The sequence below is a fragment of the Octopus bimaculoides genome, chromosome 2 (assembly GCF_046866305.1).
Source record: "Octopus bimaculoides isolate indiv1 chromosome 2, ASM4686630v1, whole genome shotgun sequence".
In the NCBI taxonomy this organism is placed as follows: Eukaryota; Metazoa; Mollusca; class Cephalopoda; order Octopoda; family Octopodidae; genus Octopus; species Octopus bimaculoides.
The window spans coordinates 66,346,824-66,369,417 of NC_142929.1; the positions used below are offsets into that span (position 1 = coordinate 66,346,824).

The 22,594-nt window shown below is 37.2% G+C and overlaps 1 protein-coding gene across 2 annotated transcripts; it reads left to right on the forward strand.

The window, feature by feature from the left end:
- The first annotated feature begins 1,405 nt into the window (after window positions 1–1,405).
- LOC106868688 (uncharacterized) lies at window positions 1,406–20,546 on the forward strand. 2 transcript variants are annotated; one of them, XM_014914075.3, is made up of 4 exons: window positions 1,406–3,512; window positions 11,096–11,202; window positions 20,023–20,149; window positions 20,383–20,546. In XM_014914075.3, the coding sequence occupies exons 1-4, from the start codon at window positions 3,376–3,378 to the stop codon at window positions 20,477–20,479; spliced, it is 468 nt and encodes a 155-aa protein (XP_014769561.1). In that variant the 5' UTR covers window positions 1,406–3,375; the 3' UTR covers window positions 20,480–20,546. The 2 variants fall into 2 exon arrangements, with proteins under 2 accessions (XP_014769561.1, XP_014769560.1); XM_014914074.3 differs by lacking the exon at window positions 11,096–11,202 and adding an exon at window positions 11,266–11,378 and having other exon boundaries at window positions 1,416–3,512.
- The last annotated feature ends 2,048 nt before the right edge of the window (window positions 20,547–22,594 follow it).

Genomic DNA, 22,594 nt, shown 5'->3' on the forward strand with positions numbered 1-22,594 from the left:
TAAACCACGTGTGTGTTTATTTACATCACATCGGTCTTTTCCGTAAAAGGGTTTTAGGGTTAGGGTGAGGGACAGAATTCCCTATCTAACCCTAAAACTCTTTTACGGAAAAGGCCGATGTGATGTAAATAAACACACGTGTTTTAAGTGACAGCTTTGGAACTGATAACGTAAGATCGCCATGAAAACTACCCACCCTGCCATCTGTTTTAACTTTTTGTTGTTTTGTTTAATATATACATAGATTATGCCTTCAAAAAAGAGAGCTTGCTGGGGAAAGAAAGCAACCGGTTTAAAAAGACAGCAACAGACTGCAGCAATTCACCACATTCCAGAAGCTACTTTGAACATAATGCAAAATGGTGCATCAACATCTACTGCTCAATTTGATAGAATTCTGGCAGAACTGTGTAGCAATAGATCGCCAGCAATTCTTTCATCAGAAATTGCCGTCCTAGCTCCTGCGAAAAGGGATTACCCTGCTATGTATAATCAGGGCAGCACAAAAAGTTGTTTTGCACAAGCATTTGCATAGCCAATTAGACGGATGAAATTTACGTACGCTTAATAATGTTACGCAAAACAGCCTTCAGACATTCCCTATTAATTGCATCGTCGTTTGAATTATGAACATATTTACATCATAGGGGTTTTTACGTTGTAAGGCTTTCTTTTTTTAGTTGATTTTCACCTAGCAAGACTTATCGTAGATGGCGTAATAAGTCACACCCGGACAAAGTCGGGTTATACTGCTAGTAAACCAATAAATTAGAAGTTAACAGCTTTTAAATTTTGCAAATTTCTAGTAAGTTTAGCCGATCGTAAGCCAGATTCATGCCTCTTTCCATTGTAACAAGCCAATCATGGAAACTCTTTTTTTGTCTGCGAGAAAGCACTTGTTGACAAATATATTCTATTCATTGACATGGTGGTAAGATGTGCTAAAAATAACATCTAAATAGGCCTTAAATCACGCACCCTTAATTTTTTTGTTTTTGTTTTTGCATAATCGTATGAATGAATTCCCGCGTGTAAAATACAAATTCACAAAAATTTTCTGAAAATTCCCAAAAAATAATAAATTTATGAGGAGCTATATGGCATGCGTAAAATAGAATTCTGCCAGTATTTCATTTGTTTACAGTTGACAACACGTGCTGTCACGCACAAGATGACAGCTTTCAAACCTTATTTCCTGACTGGGTAAAAATTATTAAACTATAAACCTATATAACTTTTTTTAAAATTTTATGGGAAAAAGTGACATATTTCCTGAGATTCAGCTTTGAAATGTGAAACTAACGGTTTAAGAAATACTCCCTAATTTAAATTTTATGAATAGAATTAACCTAGTGTTTTCATAATCCAGCTATCTGGGTACTCGCGTATCCGCGCTAGCTAGTCGTGACTAGTCGATCCTACAACGACAAGCTAGAGCGGATACGCAAAACATATATGAGGGTTTTTTTTAAAAACAAAGTAAATTTTTTTTTTTTGTTGAATCTTCCCCATCTTACTCTTAAAACGTCGTTTTACGTTCTTCCAGGGTGTATTTTGGTGTCATATCTATTTCAGTAATCCCATTGTTCGCACTCCAACAATCAGAATATACAGTCGTCCCTGGTTCGATGATGTGATGTAAATAAACACACGTGGAAAAAGTGATAGCTTTGGCACTGGTATCGTAAGATCGCCAAAAACTGTAGTGTTTGTGAAGAGAGGTCACCGGAGATTGTGAGACCTAGTAAACATTTGTACCATTTTTTTTAAAAGGTTTGTTATTGTTATTTAGACTCATGTTAGTTCTGACTGAACTAAAACCTTTTAGTCATGACAATATCGTCATTTTTAAGACGGTAGGACATGATTCGGGGGACATGTAACTGTTATTTCTGGCAGGTCGACCAATCACAGAGTTTTCAGTTCATCGAAATAGTAAGTTTTGAGTGTATATTTATAAAATATTTGGCAACTTCTGACAAAAGGGAAAGAAGTTCACACAGAAATTCCAAATTGAAATATTTTTATTAACCCACTCTATTTGTCAATAACAAAAATAAATCTAGAGAATCTTAGATAAAGCTGACATTCTTCTTCTTGCCCTTAACCCCCCAACGCGGAGTATAGGCCACTTATAATTGAATTCCATGTCGCATAATTTCTCGCTTCTGTACTTTACCATGAATGTCCCCCTTTCTTCTAGTTCCTTTTGTGTTGATCTACGCCACGAGTTCATAGGCCTACCCCTCTTTCTATATCCATCCGGATTCCACTGTAAAGCACTTTTCGCTGCATTTTGGTGTGTCCTTTCTAATCGTGCTACCAATCCACTTCCACTTTTTCTTAAATATTTGCTCCCTAATCGAAACTTGATTCGTTCTTTGCCATAGCTCCATATTGCTTATGTGTTCGGGCCATCTGATTTTAAGTATACTACGCAAGCACCTGTTGATGAATGATTGTATTTGCTTATTTGACTTAACTGTTGTACTCCATGTCTCAGCCCCATACAATAACACCGCTTTTACGTAAGTAAATATCGTTAATCGTTGTCATAAAAGCAAAGCATTCCACCAATATTCAATATAATACACACGTGCGCCAAAAAGAATCAAATAAATGTAAAGCAACTTGTTGGCACTCCGTCGCTTTCGACGTCGAGGGTTCCAGATAATCCGATCAACAGAACAGCCTGCTCGTGAAATTAACGTGCAAGTGGCTGAGCACTCCACAGACACGTGTACCCTTAACGTAGTTCTCGGGGATATTCAGCGTGACACAGTGTGACAAGGCTGATCCTTTGAACTACAGGCACAACAGAAACAAGAAGTAAGAGTGAGAGAAAGTTGTGGTGGAAGAGTACAGCAGGGTTCGCCACCATCCCCTGCCGGAGCCTCGTGGAGCTTTTTTTAGGTGTTTTCGCTCTATAAACACTCACAACGCCCGGTCTGGGAATCGAAACCGCGATCCTATGACCGCGAGTCCGCTGCCCTAACCCTAGAATACTATAAATATAAATCTATAAAATGCTGAGTTGGTTAAATAGCGAAATCATCTTAAGTTGCAGGGGTTCTGTTAATGACGAGCGTATGAAAAGAAGCTATGTTATTAGTGGGTGGATTACAAGCGAACTGAGATTATAAAGTATTTTGTTTTTATATAAAATTACACTACATCAGTTTTCACGACTTCCACGAGAAAATTTAAATGCAAGTTACAAATATTTGCATAGGACAAAATTTGTTGCAACACCGCTTATTCCATATAGCATTGTAGCTATATAACATTGTTTTGAGAGTCGTCCTTCCTTTCGATTAGGCTCAACTTTTGGAGAACCAAACCAATATCAGACTAAATTTACGTATTACCCTTCTGATGTCCAGATTTGTCGCAGTGGCCTTCCGCTCAGCATGTCGCCTTTTGAATACTTCTCGACCCCTGACCTCCAAACGTGACACACAGTACACGAGTGTAAGGAATTTCCTCGTAACACAATCAAAAACCAAGGACAAGTAAGTAATAACGTGTGTGTGTACATAAACTTTTTCCTTGAAATTTCTATACTTTTATTTTCAACATATGTGTATTGAAGGACACCGAAACATAGTGAGTGTGTGTGTGTGTGTGTGTATATATATATATATATATATATATATATATATATCTTTATATATATGTATACCAAAATATTGCGTTGACCTATCCCTTTAGGTGCTCAACTTCACATAAAATTTCTTCCTTTCACTTCAATTTTATCAAGATACTGAGACATGGAAATCTTTCTGAATTGATGGGCACCACCTTTCATTTATGTTTTATGTAGTATTTTTGGTACCGATAAAAATTTTTGTATTCGAAGTTATTTCATGTAAAAAATTGTTGTATTTCGGTACTTTCAACCAATCACTGACGTCTATTGAGGTGAAAACTATTACTGCTGTGAATTGTGAACACCAAGTTGTTCGGTGTAATGGGATCTTTTCCCTTGAATAAAATTAATGCCGTCGTTTGTCAACAACTATCAGCGGTACTGTTATTTATAACATCGTTCGTGCGTTTGTACTGGTTTTAGCTTTAGGGTTCGGGTTTTAGAGTTAGGGTTATGATTATTTTTGCCCTAACCCTAAAACCCAAAACCTAAGCCTAAAACCTTTTACCCTTACTAGGGAATAACTATTTAATTACCAAGGGATAACTATCTTGACACCGGCAAAAAGTATTGTTTACAAAAACAGCAGTAACTGCATTCAGCTGAATAGACGTCATTGATTGGTTGAAATTACAGAAATACGACAATTTTAACATGAAATAACTTGCAATATTGAAATTTTTGTTAAGAAGGCTAAGAGAAAAATATGTTTTATATGACACATTCTACCAGTATCCCAAGTTTGAAAGTGTTTCGTTAAGAAAACCAGTGGTGCCCGTCAATTCAGAAATATCCGAGGCCCGTTGAAAAGAAAATTTTGGAAGTCGTTCCCTTGTTTTTTAACTTCCTTTTTCTCTTTGACTACACACACACACGTTTTGTTTTTATGTCGAGTTATAATGCTTAAGTAATGTCAGCTTTATCTAAGAATTGTCTAGTTTTATTTGTGTTATTGACAAAGAGAGCCTGTTAATAAAATTAAACTTAAAAATTACTCAATACTTTTTTTGGAGTACATATTTTGATACTTTTTATAAGACGGTGGCAGGGATTTCAAAGTTTCGACTTGTTGATCTTTGTCGGACGTTTTGACGAATGCTGAGAGGCCGAAACTTCGAAATCACTATCACTTTTTGTATATTGTGTTTGTGTACACACGCACACACACACACACGCACGCGCGCGTGCACACTCACACACATCTTGTTTCAGACATTTGACTGCAGCCATACTGGGGCACCACATTGAAGGGTTTTAGTCGAACAAATCAATCCCTGGAGTTTTTTTTTTAAAGCTTAGTACTTATTCTATTAGGGTTTTTTTGCCGAACTGTTGTGTGCACATAAAAAAGAACTTATTTATTAACAGAAAAGTATGCTGTTGAATGAAAAGTTTTTTCAAATACCCCTCCTCCATCCTTCACTTCTGTTTATAATTTTAAAGTATTAGAGATCCTGATAAGGTCATTCCTTTGATTTATCCACTGTGATTTAAAAAAAGGTATGTAAAAGATAATTTATTTTAATAGCATACTTCCCTGTTAGTATGTTTTTCCATTCACAGACTGCTTTGTGTGGTGGTAGTGGTGTTTAGAAATTTAATTTTCAAAATTTTTCATCTAAATCTCCCTTAAATCACACACTTTTTTTTTTTTTTTTTTTATCTGAAAAGGCTTCTCCCATTGTTTTTAAGGACATAGTACAACAACAAAAAAATTGGTCAAAATCAGTTCAGATAGTGAGGGGGTCAAAATGGAGAAATTGCAACTTATGTGGGTGTCCTTATCTGAAACTCCACTATTTACGTATTATATTTGACTAATTTGAGTGTTAAAGGGTTAAGTGATTAATAGATGTTTGAAGTAAATTCGGTTAATAAAGCCTCTCCTATGAAACTAACATTTGACCCTAGACAGAATCATAATGGATGTATATGTCTTTACCTCATTTTTATTGTGAAATACTTAGATTATATGTCCGAGTCAGATTACATTTATGTTCTTTTTCTTTTCTTTTTTTTTTTTACATTATATTTCTCTTCCTCTTTCCTTTCTTAAATATTATAATTATTAACTATTAATTGGTGAACTCTATGAAAATGTATCATATTTTCCCTAAAATTCTGGTTGGCCTGGTGTAATTTTATAAATATTAGTACAAAGTAATAATGCATACAGCCATCCCACTGTTCAGTACCTCTCTGTCAGCCCTTACACCCATTGATCATTTTCTCTTTCCCTTCACATACATTTTCTTATCATATTGACACCACTTAACATATTAGCTCTTTTCATTTCTTTTTTGTTGTTGTTTGTTCTCTCTCTCTCAGTATAATTATTAATCGAATTAAATATTAACCAGTAAACTCGATGAAAGTGTCTTATTTTCTTCCAAATTTATGTCTAGACATGGAGTCATATTGTATTTCAGTATCTCTATAACTATGAGTTAATGATGCATTTAACCGTCATTTATGACTATATTCACTCCCTGCCTCTACTACGTGACCTCGGAATTCCTGGAGAAGGGAGAGCACTCAGTATGATCTAAAAATAAATGTACGTTTATGTCAGGTCAGAGACCTAGTAACTAGAGGCCTTTTACTAATAATCATATAAGCTCATACAACCTGTGTCTGTCGGCAACTAAACCAGGAACCCAACAGTCATTCACTTAGTGTGTGTGTGTGTATATATATATATATATATATATGTGCATATACATGTGTATGTAAAAGAACATTTACATTTGAGTGTGTAGAAGTGTTCAGATTAATGTCTGGGTGCGCAGTAAAACCACTTTGAGAGGAAAAATTCCCAAATCATGCCCCTACTGATTTGTGGGCAATCTTTTTATTGGAAAAGTGTAGGAAAAGCTCTCTCATAAAATCTGCCATTGAAATAGTTCCCAGTCACTTTACTCCTGTTTGTCACTGGATATTTAATTGTAGTCTCACTAAGAGGGACTTAAGCTAACTGGCTAATATGTATTTAATTATAGATACTCACTGGGTGGAGTATGTGTCATACAAACACACATTGCAATAATCCATTAATGTACAGGTCTACATTAGGTACTAGGGTGGAGTGAAAAAAAAAAAAAAATGTGGAAATTGAAAATGCCTGAGGGCTAAAATGTTATGTTTGATTACTAGAAAAATGCTATATTTTCTTCGAGATCGATCAAGGGCATTTACTCCCTCAAGCCCCCTAAACTCCAAAAATGGGGGACTTTTGTAAATTTTTTACAATAGCAGAGTTTGGGGTATTTGAGGGAGTAAATGCCCATGACTGATCTAAGCAAAAATTTTGCATTTTTCTAGTAATCAAATACAGCAACATTTTAGCCTCCAGACATTTTCAATTTCCACAATTTTTTTTGTTTTCACTCCACCCTAAAAGGTGCTGGTATGTCTGTGTAGTTAAAAAGCTCACTTTCCAACTATGTGGTTTTGGGTTCAATCCCATTGCACAGCACCTCGGGCAAGTGTTTTCTATTATAGCCCCACCCCAACTTGACCAATGCCATGTGAGTGGATTTCATAGACAGAAACTGTGGAAGCCTGTCATGTGTGTTTTTGTGTTTGTCCCCACTACTGCTGGATACCCAGTATTGAGTTGTTTATGTTCCTGTAACTTAGCAGTTTGGCCAATGTAACTAATAGAATAAGTATCCGACTTCAGAAAAATAAGTATAGGGGTCAATTTGCTTGACTAAACCCTTTAAGGTAGTACCCCAGCATGGTCACCGTCCACTGAATGAAACAGATAAAAGCATGTTTCACCTTATCTTCCTTTTTGTTTTTAAGAAAGCCTTTTGATGATGGAACAGTGTCGGAATATCTATGCTTAACCACTTGGAAGCACATAGTCACAAATCTGCACATCATAGGCAATGAGTGTCTTTATCTTTTACTTGTTTCAGTCATTTGACTGTGGCCATTCTGGAGCACCATCTTGAAGGGTTTTAGTTGAATAAATCGCCCCTCCCCACCCCCAGTACTAATTTTTTTTTTTGAAACCTTATTCTATCATCATTTGCTGAACTGCTAAGTTATGGAGATGTAAACACACCAACACCAGTTGACAAGCAGTCGTAGAGGACAAACAGATGTAAAGACACATACACATCTATTTCTATATATACGATGGGCTTCTTTCAGTTTCCATCTACCAGATCCACTCACAAGACTTTGGTCAGCCTGAGGCGATAATAGAAGACACTTGCCCATGGTGCTATGCAGTGAGACTGAACCTGATCCCATGTGGTTAGGAAGCAAGCTTCTTACCACACAGCCATGCCTGTTCTGGAACTGACTTATTTGGGTGACGTTTTTTGTGTTTGAGCCGCCCTGTTTATCTAGTTTCCGAGGAAGATGCTAGAGAAAGGTTGTCTGTCTAATTTCAGCTGCTTAATTTACTGTGGCAAAGGAAAAAGGTAATAATTCCCACAGGCAACCTTCAACTTTTTCTATCCAAAGGGATTTTCTACCCAATATTTACAAAGTATTATTCATAGCTCTATCTACTTTGAGCTCCACTGTTAGAAACAGATTATTAATGATTATATTGTTTCCCACCTTCTTCATTCATTAGGTACCAAAGTTTATACCTTCTAGGTAATATGCTTAGTTCCTGACTATCTTTCCCCACCCTCTCTCTTGCTCTCTCTCACCTAAGCTGTTTCCTTTATTCTAATATCTGTTGGTTAGAAAGAAACAAATAGATGGAAGGTGACAATTTGCAGGGATCAGCCAGAAATCTTAACTTTTTTTTTTTAAAAACACATTTACAAATAAATGCTTCTTATTTTACTTCAATCAATTTTTTCATTCTCCCTTTTTCTTTTGGGTGTCGGCTCTTTTGCTTTTCACATGAAACATGAAAACAACAGGTAAACTTTGGTAAAGTGGGTGATTTTCTTTTTTTTTTTTTTTTTTTTCAGTCAGGGAAAATTATCTGCGGACAAGTTTGGGAGTTATTTAATATGAAGGCAGCTCGCTGTCCTGTGATACTTTAAAAATTGTTCACATATATATATATATATATATATATATGGAAATGTGCTGTGTGAGAAGACCCGGCAAGCCAAGTAAGCTCGTTGCCAGTGCCCCTGGACTGGTTCTTGTGCGGGTAGCACATGAGATGCACCATTTTGAGCGTGGCCATTGCCAGTACCGCCTGACTGGCTCCCATAGGATTTTCGAGCGAGATCGTTGCCAGTGCCCCTGGACTGGCTTGTGCGGGTGGCACATAAGACACCATTTCGAGCGTGGCCGTTTTCGTGCAGGTGACATGTAAAAGCACCCACTACACTCTGAGTGGTTGGTGTTAGGAAGGGCATCCAGCTGTAGAAACTCTGCCAAATTAGATTGGAGCCTGGTGTTGCCATCCGGTTTCACCAGTCCTCAGTCAAATCGTCCAACCCATGCTAGCATGGAAGGCGGACGTTAAACGATGATGATGATATATATATATTTTAGTAACAGTTTGATTCAACTCCATATGACTTAAATTTTCATGGGCATGTAGACTACATCCCATTTCATCATATTCGACCCTTCTAATATCCCATGTGAGGGACACGTCCTACACACCCTTGAAATTTTGTTACACAGAGCTTAGTCAGACTGCTATTAAAAATATATATAACTGCTGCCAAAAGTGTTGAGTGCCACTTTTGTTGATCCACTCATTCATGTACTAAATATATAATATAGAAAAACTGGCACAGCCAAGCACTTGGAAAACTTTCACAATTCCTGGGAAAACTTTGGGGACTAAGTATACTCTTTGAGAGCTGAGATGTTTGGATTCAATAAAACGAAATATAGTGATTGGCTTCATGATGATAATGTTGTGCTTAGCCATCTGCTAGAAATGAAAGACTTAAGCTTGCAAAGTCAATTGCAAAATCTGTATGGTTGGGAAGTTTATTTTATGTTCAATCCTATTGCATGTCACCTTGGGCAAACGTTTTTTACTATGGTACCACCAAAGTGTTGTGAGTGGATTTTGTAGATGGAAACAAAAATAAGTCCATGTGTGTGTGTGCATGTCCTTTTCTTGACATCATATGATTGTTATAAATGAGTCATATTATACAAGTAGTGTCATTAATTTCTAATATGCTGCAAGAATTTGTCAAGCTATGCTCAGAAACCCGTGAAGATTGGCAGCAGGAAGGGCATGTAGCTGCAGATCTGCCTTAATAAACTGTGTCCATCTAATTCATGCAACTATTGAAAAGTGGACCTGAAAATGATGAGGAGGTAACTGTGCAATGAGAGTCGAGGAAAATTCAAAACAAGTGGTAGTCAGATATCTCCCAGAAATTCAAATTCTGTACAATAGAAGACCTTAAATATGTTTCTTTGTGTGTGTGTGCGTACACACACACACACACACACACACACACATACATATCATCATTTTACATCTGCTATCCTTAGGTTGGACAGTTTGAGAGGGTTGGAGGACCACATCTTGCTCCATTGTGTCAGTTTTTGTATGGTTTCTACAACTGGATGCTCTTCTTAATGTTAACTCCTTTATAGAGTTTACTGGGTGCAGTTTTGTGATATTAGCACTAACAAGATCACCATGCAATCAGAAAGTTAAAGAGTATGCAAGGTGTTGAGAGGTTAAAGTATGATAGTCAGGAACAGGTTTGTTGTTGTAGAGGAGATACCCTACATTATCTATGGGTGGGTGAGAGTATTTGGGGTGGAACATGGTGATGGTGAGTTGTCAGTGTATCCTCAGAAAATATGAAAGCAGAAACCATGGGGATAGAAGTTCAAGAAAAGTGTGTGTGTGTGTGTATACTTGTTGAACTTAAACTGGATTGTAGAAAGAAGAGTTAAAGTGAAATATCCAATTTATTTATGTATTATATTTATTCATTCAGTTATAATTAAATGCCTGCAAATCCAATTATGTAATATGCATTATATAACAGGCATGGCTATATCATTTTTCTCATCCATGTCTATACATTGTTTAATTGTCACATGCATGTTGTTGAAACAATTTTAAACTATGGAAGAAAGTAATGCCAGCTACTCCATTCTTTACTTATTTTACACACACACATTAATATATGCAAATAAAGTGTGTGTGGTGGAAGTCGAGTTAACTTGTGCCTGAGTACAACTACTTCTTGATACATGATAAATTTCTTGGATGTAACCATGGAAATCAGCAAAGAGAGGACAATTACTAACCGTTGCCCAGTTCTGAAATTTAGCAAACTTTGTTTAAACTGCCTTTTCTATGTTTCTTAGAGTATTGACTATTAAGGCTGAAACTACTGCCATCTATTGAATGTATGTAGTATTATACACTTGACTACGTTACTGCAATTATTCACAGCTATTTAAAACCATATTTCATTGTACTATTAGTGTTTAATATTTATTTTTATTGCTGATGCTGTTAACTCTTAGGATTACAATATATTTCATTGATCGAGATGGAGACCGTATTGCTGTGACTGCCAGTATTGATGAAACACTTCTTGATGTGGCTCTGAGGAATGATATTGACCTTGAAGGTATTTATCTATCGATTCAATTTGCAGCAAAAGCTATTTTTCTTCCCCCTTTTTGTGTTTCAGGGTAACCATATATTTTGTGACCAGTGATGGCAACAAAATTGCAACAGAGGCCAAAGTAAATAGCACTTTGTTGGACTCTATTATTGACAACGACCTTGATTTTGATGGCTTCGGTTAGTGGTTTTCTATTTCTCTGCAGGAATATTTCATCTTCTCTCTAAATTCTCTCTTCTGTCTCAGTTTAATTTACCAAAATGTATTGCTTTATAGACATTTATTCTTTGTAACATAGTGGGATTTGAAAACTGCCATATTCTCTTATGGAGCTGTATTATTGAGTTTATTCTTCTTTTATACGAACAATATGGCCAGATGGTTAAGAAATTTGCTTCACAACCATAATATCCCAAGTTCAGTCTCACTGCATAGTATCTTGGGAAAATGTTGTTTTCTGTAACTTTCAAGTGATCCATGAGTGAAAATGAATAAGCAAAAACTGTATAGAAACTTAACCAGTGGATTGTACCTGTAATTTAAGAAAGCTTTATCTCACTCTGTCACCATGATTAAATCTGAAAATTATATATAGGGTACACGTGACTGTGGAATACTCAGCCATTTGCACATTAATTCAGGAGCAGGTAATTCAGTGCTCAAACAACTGAATCCTCACTGTCAAATAATGGAGTTCTACCTTCACTATTTCTCTTTGCTTACTTGTGTTGTGTTCAAGTAGGAATAAGTAGAATTCAGTCTTGTCTAGGACACAGTGCACTGCCAATGGTAAGATATAAATACTTAGTTCTTTAACTGGGAGGTGAATAACTTATTTAATTGGTTATTACAACATCACTAAGGAATAATAATATGGGGTTATTCTGGTAAGTGTTTTCAGTGTTTAAATATTGTATAAAAATTCTCCATAAACCTCTTGTAAAAACTCTACATAAGTTTTAGATGATTACCATATTTGATGGCATGAAAGACGCATGAACATTAGATATACCCCAATTTCTGCAGGAAAAAAGTTTTCATGCATTAACTCTTTAGCATTCAAGTCACTCTGTCAAATGTAATGCTCATTCATCCATAATGTTTGAATTAATTATCCATTATCTTGTAGCTTTGAGATTTCAATAATGTGATTGTTTATTTTTCAAATAATATTGTAGTGTAGGTGTGTGAGTGAAGGTATATGGCTTAGTGATTAAGGTATTCAGCTCATGATCATAAAGTTGTGAGTTCGATGACTGGTAGTACACTGTGTCCTTGAGCAAGATACTTTATTTCATGTTGCTTCAGTCCACTAAGCTGGAAAAAAATTGTAGTACCTATATTTCAAAAGGTCTGCCTTGTCACATCCTGTCATGCTGAATCTCCCTCAGAATTACATTAATGGTATGTGTGTCTGTGGAGTGCTCAGCCACTTGCACATTAATTTCATGATCAAGTTGTTCCGCTGATCGGATCCCTTGTTGTCGTAACCAATGGAGTGCCAGTTAGTTTGTAGGTATGTATGAGATCAGATCTATCCAGTTTTAACATAGAACAAATAGGATACTTGAGCTGGATATGACCAATTTAAATGCTGAAGGGTTAAAGCATGTATTATAGGCCCAGCTTCATATATAGGACCTAGAATGATGTTTTGAGACAATGTTTTTGAAAAAAAGTGTTTTATATGCTATCAAATATGGTAGTTGGCATAAGATTTAGATTAATATACTATTTGATGGCAGTGTTTCACATCTATAAACGATATCATACAAGTAAACAGATTTCAAAAAGCATCATATTCTTTTTCACTTGTGATAATTTAATGTGCAAAGTGGGTTTATATTTCACTGCATATATTCTAATATTTTTTAATAAACCAGAATTTTTTATTAGTGCTGTGATATACAGGACTGATAAATATCATGGTGTGGATAATGTTCAGCACATTTTGACAAATAGCTCTTTGTAGTTCATTCTAAGCTTGCATGTTCATTCCTGCATGACAGTTTATCTCTTAATGTGTCAACTGTTTTTCTCCAAGGAAATTTAGTTTGAATTGGCAGAGCTTAAAAAAAGAAAACAATAAGTGCGGGAAAAGCCTGTTAAAATTTATCCAATGGAAAATTATATGCTTAACAAACCTTGAAATAAATACTCCAAACTCGATTCTAGTCACTACCTCCTGCAAACATGAAAATGTTCACCAATGAGGGAACCTGTAAGTGCTTTCCTAACATGTTAGAGATAACTACTAAAGCTCCATCAAATCACTCCCAACCTTCTGAAGAAAAAATAGCACTTGCATACGATAATATAGTTTGTGATGCAATGTCTGATAATGAGTTTATTGTAGCTGCTCAACCAGAGCTGGCCAGGGGTTAAGAACAACACTAAAACCATAGGTACTGAGACATAAACTTACATCTGTTTCCAACTTACATCTGTTTCCAACTTACATCTGTTTCCAACTTGCATCTGTTTCCAACTTGCATCTGTTTCCAACTTACATCTGTTTCCAACTTACATCTGTTTCCAACTAACATCTGTTTCCAACTCACATCTGTTTCCAACTAACCAACCTGACTACACATTCAGTTCCAACTTTGGCACAAAACCTGGTTCTTATGTTTATGTACTGTTCACTATTTCTGTGCAGAAAATTAACCATCATGTTATTCTCTTTAAAATTCCCATCCCACGATTACCTCTCTCCAACTTTATATTGCTTTCTTAATTCTTTCAATCGTATTTAATCCTTTTCATTATCTTATATCCAATATCAGATTCTTTAAGCAATAATCTACAAGTTCCCCTAAATCCCCAATTCCAATTTTCTTCATAAATTAATTCATCAAAATGAAGGAGGCAAACATCCCTGAGCTTTGTGTGCTCTCATAGACTGGTATTATTGAAATGCAATTTATGTTCTGCTCGAATATCTCTGAGTAGGTGTCTTTTGGGAAAATGTGAATTGGAAGAGAATTCCAAAAGTTGGCATTCTAGAAAGGAAGGACTGGTTAATGCAGGGTCTTTGAAATGAGACATTTTGAATAAATAAGAGCATGCAAGATGAATGAAAGTAGTGTGCAGTTTTGTTTAGAGAAGCTGGGGCTTTTGAAATAGAGATTAGTGTGTTGGTGAGTGAATATTTGCCTATCATACAGATGTTTGTGTGTGCTTTAGAATGTTTGTATAACTGCAACGCCATCCCTGGTGCTGAAGTTATTGGTCTTACTAGATAGTTTTGTAGAGGGTCAGCAGTTGGTTGAAGCTAAAGTATTTTCCAAGCCAAAAGTGAAAAGCTGGTCTTCAAGATGCACTTTTAGCAATATTATGGCTGTGGGATCATTAAGAGAGAATACCAGTGATTGTGAGACCTTGCATTTGTAGGTACTCATCATTAACATCATCATCATTCAATGTCCATGTTCCATGCTGGCATGGTTAGGATAGTTTCACAGGATCTGATGGGTCCAAGGACTGGATTGTGCATCACTGCCTACTTCTGCCTGGTTTCTAAAGCTGGATGCCCTTCCTAATACCAACCACTTTACAGTGTGTCCTACTTGTTTCACGCCAACAAAATTAATGAAGTCACCACCCACCTTGCAAGACTACAAATCCAGAGGGAGGTGGCTTTATCTTGATGTGGAGCTAAAATATGAGAAGGATCCAGAGTAGAACAGGACTCCTGCTGTAAAGGGGTCATTAGGCTACTCACACTTTAGAGAAGAATGTATAGGGAAGTTGGGTGGTGCAAGAAATACATAAAAAGTAATGGTGATGAGGCATCTGGGTAAACCCTCAGAATATGGGTTGAGTAGATGTGAGGGCTGAAGAATTGGGGGTATGGGTGGAGGCTGCAAGAGTGAGTGAGAGTGATGGGAATGGGTGAGGCAGTGAATAAAATGAAGAATAAGTGTTGAGGGGATAAGTAGTGGAGATAGGGAGTAGTAGATGACAACTGTTGATACTGGGTAGAGTTGAGTGGTGGATAGTTTTAATTGTGTATAGCCCAATACTAGACACGGTGAGGTATGAGATTATTTCTTTATTGTATGCAGTGTTTGGGTCTTTGTGCTATTGAAAGAGACAAGTGTCATGTAATTGATTTTGAGGTTTCTGTTCCTGAAAGCAGCACAAGTTTGATATGAGGCATCTAGGTTGCATATAGAGGGTACTTCTGTACAGAAGGTTATGGATTAGGGAAGAATGAATGTTGAGAAGCAAGACATTACAGGGAGACAAGTGTAGTGGAGGACATAACTAAACTTAAGACACACCAGGGTTGATAGTATGGGTCAGTGAGAGGCTAGTCAGCACACAGTGTTGTTATGATCTAACAGGAAGACTAGTCCAGGAGATAAAAGATGGATGAAGCTCATAAATAGGCAGCTTATCTAGGTAATGCCAGACAAGGTCAAATATTTTGCTGATGTCAAGTACAACGCTGCTTTTGGTGAAGTTCTCAATTGCATGGAACTGGTATTCTGCAGCATAGGAAACCAGGTCCCTTGTAGATCAGGCTTTATGAAAGCTGTACTAGTGGTCATTGAAGAGGGAGGGAGACTTAAGGTATCGAAGACAGTGATAGTTAATTATTTTTTTAATGGCTTAATCAGAGGTGGAAGAGCTGCATCCATGATCATTTTTCAGCACCTCCAAAACTAGCAGTAGGATGCCATTTACTTGTTGAAGAAAAAAAAAAAAGTATCAGCCATGCCAGCCAACATCTTGAATAGAAGAGATGAATCATTCTCCACCTGCTTATATAGAAGAAAATATAGTCCTTCATCTTTGAAACATATCTCTTCACCTGATCTATTTGAATTATGAACATGATAGTTAGTTCCCTAAAATAAACAATGACAATATGTAGAAAGTAATGCCATTTATACATGCATTTTTATCATTATCATCATATGTACATGCACCTAAGTTCATATTCGTATGTACTAATAATACTTTATTGGTGTGTTTATGTCCCCATAACTTAGCAGTTCGGCAAAAGAAACCAATAGAATAAGTACTATGCTTACAAAGAATAAGTCCTGGAGTTGATTGCTTTGCCTAAAAACCCTTTGAGGTGGTGCTCCAGCATGGTCACAGTCAAAATGACAAACAAGTAAAAGAATAAGAGAATATTAGCTTATGGGTGCCCCAACTTGGCATATAGGACCCAGGGTGAATTGAGACATTTTTCTGGGAAAAAGTGTCTTGTATACCATCAAATATGGTATTGGTGGCTGACATGTAGAATATTCTTTTCTACACTAAGTACAAGGCCCGAAATTTTTGGAGAGGGGGGGGGCAGTTGATTAGATCAGTCCCAGTACACAACTGGGACTTAATTTATTGTTCCCGAAAGGATGAAAGGCAAAGCTGACCTCAGCAGAATTTGAACTAAACGTAAAGACAGATGAAATATCGCTAAGCATTTCATCCATCATGCTAACGTGCTGACATGTAGAAATTAAGAGATATATGGCTTGCCTTTGTGTTCTTTCTGAATTGCAATTTCCTTGTGATATGGCACTTCTCCTTAAATTCTGAAATCATCTTCAAATGCAGCTTTTGTTGCAGCTTTCAGCATTTAAACTATGGTTGAAAATGTCTAATCTAAATATTTTAAGAGTTCTTTATTTAAGAGATGAAGAATTATGTACATTATTTACATTTGACAGATATTTGTCCTCATCTTGTTTGTTGTTAACACGTTTCGGCTGATATACCCAGGTTTGGAATTTCCCCATGACACCTGATGAAGGCTGGCGGTATATCAGCTGAAATGTTGTGTTAACAACAAACAAGATGAGGACAAATATCAGTCAAATGTAAATAATCTAAATATTTTAGTTACCTGAAAGTTGTTTTTTTTTTATGCCAGTTTATTGATGAGGTAGTTAATTGCTGTATCTTCAGTTTCATTTTTTTTCTTTTTCCTGATAGCATCAGAAGATATCATTTTCAGCTTAATTGAATCTTGTTTTCAAAATCTTTCATGTTATATTTTAACAGAATGCTATATATATATATCATTATAGTGTTGTATAAGATTATTTTAAATTTCATATATGCATGGCTGTATGGTAAGATGCTTCTCAGCCACGTGATTCTTGTTTCAGTCCCACTGCGTGGCACCTTGGGCAAGTGTCTGTCTTCTACTATAGCCTTGGGCCAAACAAAACTTTGTGAGTGGATTTAGTAGATGGAAACTGAAAGAAGCCCATATGTATATATATGTATGTATCTTTGTGTCTGTGTTTGTCCCCACCTCACTGCTTGTCAAAGGTGTTGCTGTGTTTACATCCCTGTAACTTAGCGGTTCGGTGAAAGGTACTGATAGAATAAGTACTAGTCTTAAAAAAATAAGTCCTGGGGTCGATTTTTTTTTTTTTTTTTTTTTTTTTTTTTTTGGGCTAAAAAAACCCTTCAAGGCAGTACTCTAACATGGCTGCAGTCAAATGACTGAAAAAACCGAAAAGTCCTTCCAAGCCTGTTTCTGTTCTAATAGCCCTGTCAACAACATTGTTCCACCACCACGTTATTTTGGGTTGAGGGGGACTTTGCACCATCCACAGATCTGGTCAGTGGCCCTCAGCAGGTTGTCCCGTAGAAACCTCCAGTTGTCTTCTACATTGTGTGAAGCTATATCCCCTTCGAGTAATAAGTCTCTAAATCTCTGTCCATTCGCAGGATCTTTGAGCTTCCAGACCCTTCTCCTCCATGCTGGTTGTCTTCTGGGCAACAACTTAGCTCTGATCCTGAAGTCACTAACTACTAGTTTGTGTTGCGGGGTACATTCTTCGCCTGGGAAGGTTTTGGCAGCCATCTTCCCCTTTTCCTGGTGAGGATGTAGTCAATTTGGCTAGTGTGTCTGCCAGAACGGTAGGTAACTAGGTGACTGGCAGGTTTCCTGAACTTAGTATTGCAAACCATAAGTTCATTTGCATCACAGAACTCCAGCAGCCTGGCTCCCTCCTCATTGCGGGAACCAAAATCATAGCCTCCATGTACGCTATGGAAGCCCCCTGAATGTTGTCGAACATGTCCATTGAAGTCACCAGCCACAAAGAGAAGGTCCCTGTCATTCGTCGACAAGGTCGTCTGCAAGAGGGTGTCATAAAATCAGTCTCTCTGTCCATTGGGTAGCACAGGCTGAGGGGCATAGGCCGAGATAATGGTTGCTAACCCATGGTGAAGGACTAATCTAATCTTAAGTATTCTATCGCATACTCTGGCTACCTCAATTACCTGATCCACCCATTTCTCCGCAAGAAGTATACCCACGCCCCCAACCTTGTCTGTGTTCCCTGCCCAGAAAATCTTGTACCTGTGTTCTTTGCCTGTGAGGAACCTAGTGGAACCTCCTTTCCACCTTACTTCTTGGAGGCAGCAGATATTGACACATCTCCTTTCAAGCGTCTCAACAATCTCACCAGACCTACCTTTCAGTGTGCTGACGTTGAGAGTGCCAACCCTGAGGGTGTGGGAGGTATGGGCCCGTGAGACCCTGGGGCGGGGAACAGCAGCATCATGTACCTGAAAAGAAAGCTCACATTTTGCAGAATTCATAAACAATCAGTAGCCCTCATGTCAACCTCCATCCACTACACTATCATATTTTGCACTATATGATCACTACCTACATAGGAGGAGATAAACCCTAAGTAGGGGTGGCGTGAAGCCTTTAGAAGTGTTCATGGGAGACGGCCAGGAACTTCCGTTACTGATGGAGAGGATAGGAACTTCCAGTACTGGTGGAGGGCGTGGGAGGGCGTATGCACCACTGGCATAGTGCTGCAAAGGTATTAAGGTCAAGTGGGGGAATTGGGGTGCATGCGCTAGTTTATAGTCCTGCCGAAGCAAGAGGTAATCGAAAGAGGGAGAAGGAGAGAGAGGGTTAGGGTTAGTGATCAGAATATGAGGGATAGAGAGAGAGAGAGAGAGAGATTCTTATGGGATTTCTGTCACATAATTTAAAGAAACAGTAAATATTGAATGATAGTAATATAGAATAGAAAAATAAGAGTTTTTGGTCAGCTAATCTAAGACAGGATTATAAAGATAAGTGACTGTGTGATAAAAGTTAAAATTGAATAATTTGAATAACTGAACGAATTTGACGACATAGTAATGGACAACAGAAATGAATTTGACGACATGGTAATGAAACAAACAGAATAGTGAAAGCACTAAGTAAGGTGTTATGAATCAGCACATATCTTTACATTAGTGTTGTATAAGATTATTTGAGTATTATTTTTCATTATCTTTCTTAACAATGCTAACTTAAGAGTAGCATATGGAATCAACATTGCAAACATGCAGATATAAGATGTCCACCATGTTGGCTCCATTTGAATATCACTGTTTGATCAACACTGATGCTATGACATACAATCCTAATATTTATACCTACGAACTTATTTTCCTTTTGAAAATAATTTAGTGTTTGCTGAAAAACCTTAGGTGTCTTTACTTAACAGTTGATCAACTTCAGTTTAGCTACATTACTATGTCGTCTTACATACACACCATTTTGTTGGTGAGCTCCCTTGCTCTGCTGTTCTTGTATAGCACCAATGTAGGGGATTGGAAAATATTTGAACCAATATTCTATTTTCTGTGACTATTCTATTTTCTTTGGGATATGTTACCTTAAAGACATGTGATTTCATTCTTAGACATTGCTTTATATTAGAGTATGTGTAGTCATCTTCTGCTAACTCTGGAGTACTCTTCCAGCTTTTGTCTTTGTTTGTTTTTTTTGCACATATATCAGTGAAATTTCTCATGTACTTTTGCTGTCTTTGTTAGGAGCTTGTGAAGGTACTATGGCCTGTTCCACTTGTCACGTAATATTACCCAAACACATATACAATGCTGAATTACCATCGGATGAAGAACAAGATTTATTAGATATGGCCTATGGATTAACAGATACGTAAGTACTTCATTATTTAATGTTACAGCAGGATATCTTTCAGACAGCCACTCCTCAAACAGGAGATTGGAAGAATTGTATAAATTCTTTATATAAATTGTATGAATTTTATTATTTTCCTAATTATTATTAACTGTAAATACAATATTTCCAGTTATTAAAGTAAAATAACTGATATCATTTCAAGTAAATACCTTTCTATCAACTGGTAACGTTTTTGTCTCATTTTGTAGGTCTCGCCTTGGTTGTCAGGTTTATGTGACAGAGGATATGGACGGCGTTGAGATAAAAATTCCTACAGAAACAAATGATATACGAGGATTTTCTTAGAACTTGGTTGTTTAAATTTTATACATCCTGTTAAATAGTTTGATGAAAATAAATTTATGAAATTTCACTATAATCTTGTTTTAAATGCAGAATATTTTTTTCTACTTAAAAAACCAAAAATCTGTGATTGATATTTTTGAGTTATCATTGTCATCATTATTTCTTTTTTTCCTTGTTGTGTCATTGTCATCACTATCATCATCTTTTGATGTCCACTTTTCCTCTCTTGCATGTGTGAGGTTGAGGGAGATTTTCTACAGCTCTTGTCCTTGACCCTCACCTGTTTCCAAGCAAAGTAATATTTCCCATGGCCAGATATGATTTCCACAGAAAACTGGAAGCAAAAAACATTGCTTGTTTACAATCATGATGTCAAGACAGGGGAACACACACATAATATTAGCTTAACAAAGTCAGTTTTGGCATGGTTTTTACAGTTGGATGCCCTTCCAAATGCCAACCAATTTACAGTATGGACTGGATGATTTTTGTGTGGCACCAGCAGTGGCTGGGTCACCAAGTAACATGCAAGACAAATATCCTTTCAGAGGAGAGAGGGCATTGGAGGAGGTGATCTTGTGTCAGATGATGAAAGGTTAGTATGACAGATAGAAACAGGTGTCTTGCTGTAGAGGTACATGGTTACCTGGCCAGGGAGAGAGAGAGAGAGGGAGATCAGGAATGAGGACAAAAACAGGTGTGCTACTATAGAGGAATTACATGGTCACCTAGCCAGAGGGAAGAGAAAGAGTGGAAGACAGCAAGTGTGCAAGAGAGATAGTGGCAAAGTGTCAGGGTGTACCCTCAAGATACAGAGGTCATAATATAAGTGGCAGAGTATTGCCAAAGTATGAGTAGGTAGTAGAAACGTCACATGGATACATAATGTGGGGGTGGGGAATGTAGTGACTGGTGAAAACCTGGGTATATAGAGGGCGTGGAGGACTATAGGATAGCAATGAGACAGTGAGGACAGTATTGGGAGGGATAAGCATGGTGCAAGAAAGAGGAAATGTGAGAAAGAGAAGAGATGTAGTTTGGTTTGCTGGGGTAGGGTATATGAAAAGTTTTATTACATGTGGGTGGAACACACAGTGCTTCTAGAACTCAGTTTTGCTGATGTGGGCAAGTTTTCTCAAGAACCTCATATTACCAGATATTTTGGTCCATTGTCATTTCCCCTGTGAGGCCCATCTTGAGATCAGTCCTCACCACTTTATCCCATGGCTTGCTAGGTCTCCTTCCACAGGTACCATCCTTTTTCAGTAATTGGCACTTCTTTATACAGCTGTCTTTATTCATATGCATCACATGGCCAAACCAACATATTTTTCTCGCTTGCATGCTGCATTTATTCCTCTTATGCCCAACTTTTCTCTCAACACATTTGCACTTTGTCATACATGCACACTGAAGTTGCACATCCAACAGAGCATACTGCCTTCATTTCTCTCTAGTCTATGCATGTCCTCTGCAATCAGAGCTCATGTTTCACTACCATGGAGTATAGCCGTTCATACACGCATCATACAACCTACCTTTCACTCCAAGAGAGTCCTTTTGTTGCTAGAGAGGTAATAACTCTCTGATCTTCCTCCATTCTATTTTTATTCAAGAAACAATACTTTCAGAGCATCTTCCACCATTGCTAATTTAGTTACCTAGGCAATAGGTAACAGAAACTATCTACAACCTTGAGAGCCTCTGGGCATTTGAGAGTCTAATTTCCATGTGCCCTTAGTGCTTATCTGCCACATACAAAGACAACTTTATCTATTAATCTACCTGTGGTTCCACTGCATCTCTTATGTATCCATAGCTTACACTGGGTGCAGTGAATGGAATTACTTCCAACTCCTTTCCTACCTGAAGGAATTAGTCTTATCTGTTTTCTTGCTAACAGCAACTATGGTCTTTGCTAGGTTAACTTTAAGGCTCTTTGATTCCAAGTTTTGTTTCCATACCAGGAATTTCTTCTCCAATTCTGTTACAGATTCTGCAACAAGTGCAAGGTCATCAGCATATAATAGTTTGCATGGGCATCCACTTTTGAATTCCTCTATTATGGTGGGGACGACTATGATGAGTAAGAGTGGACTGAGAACTGAACCCCTA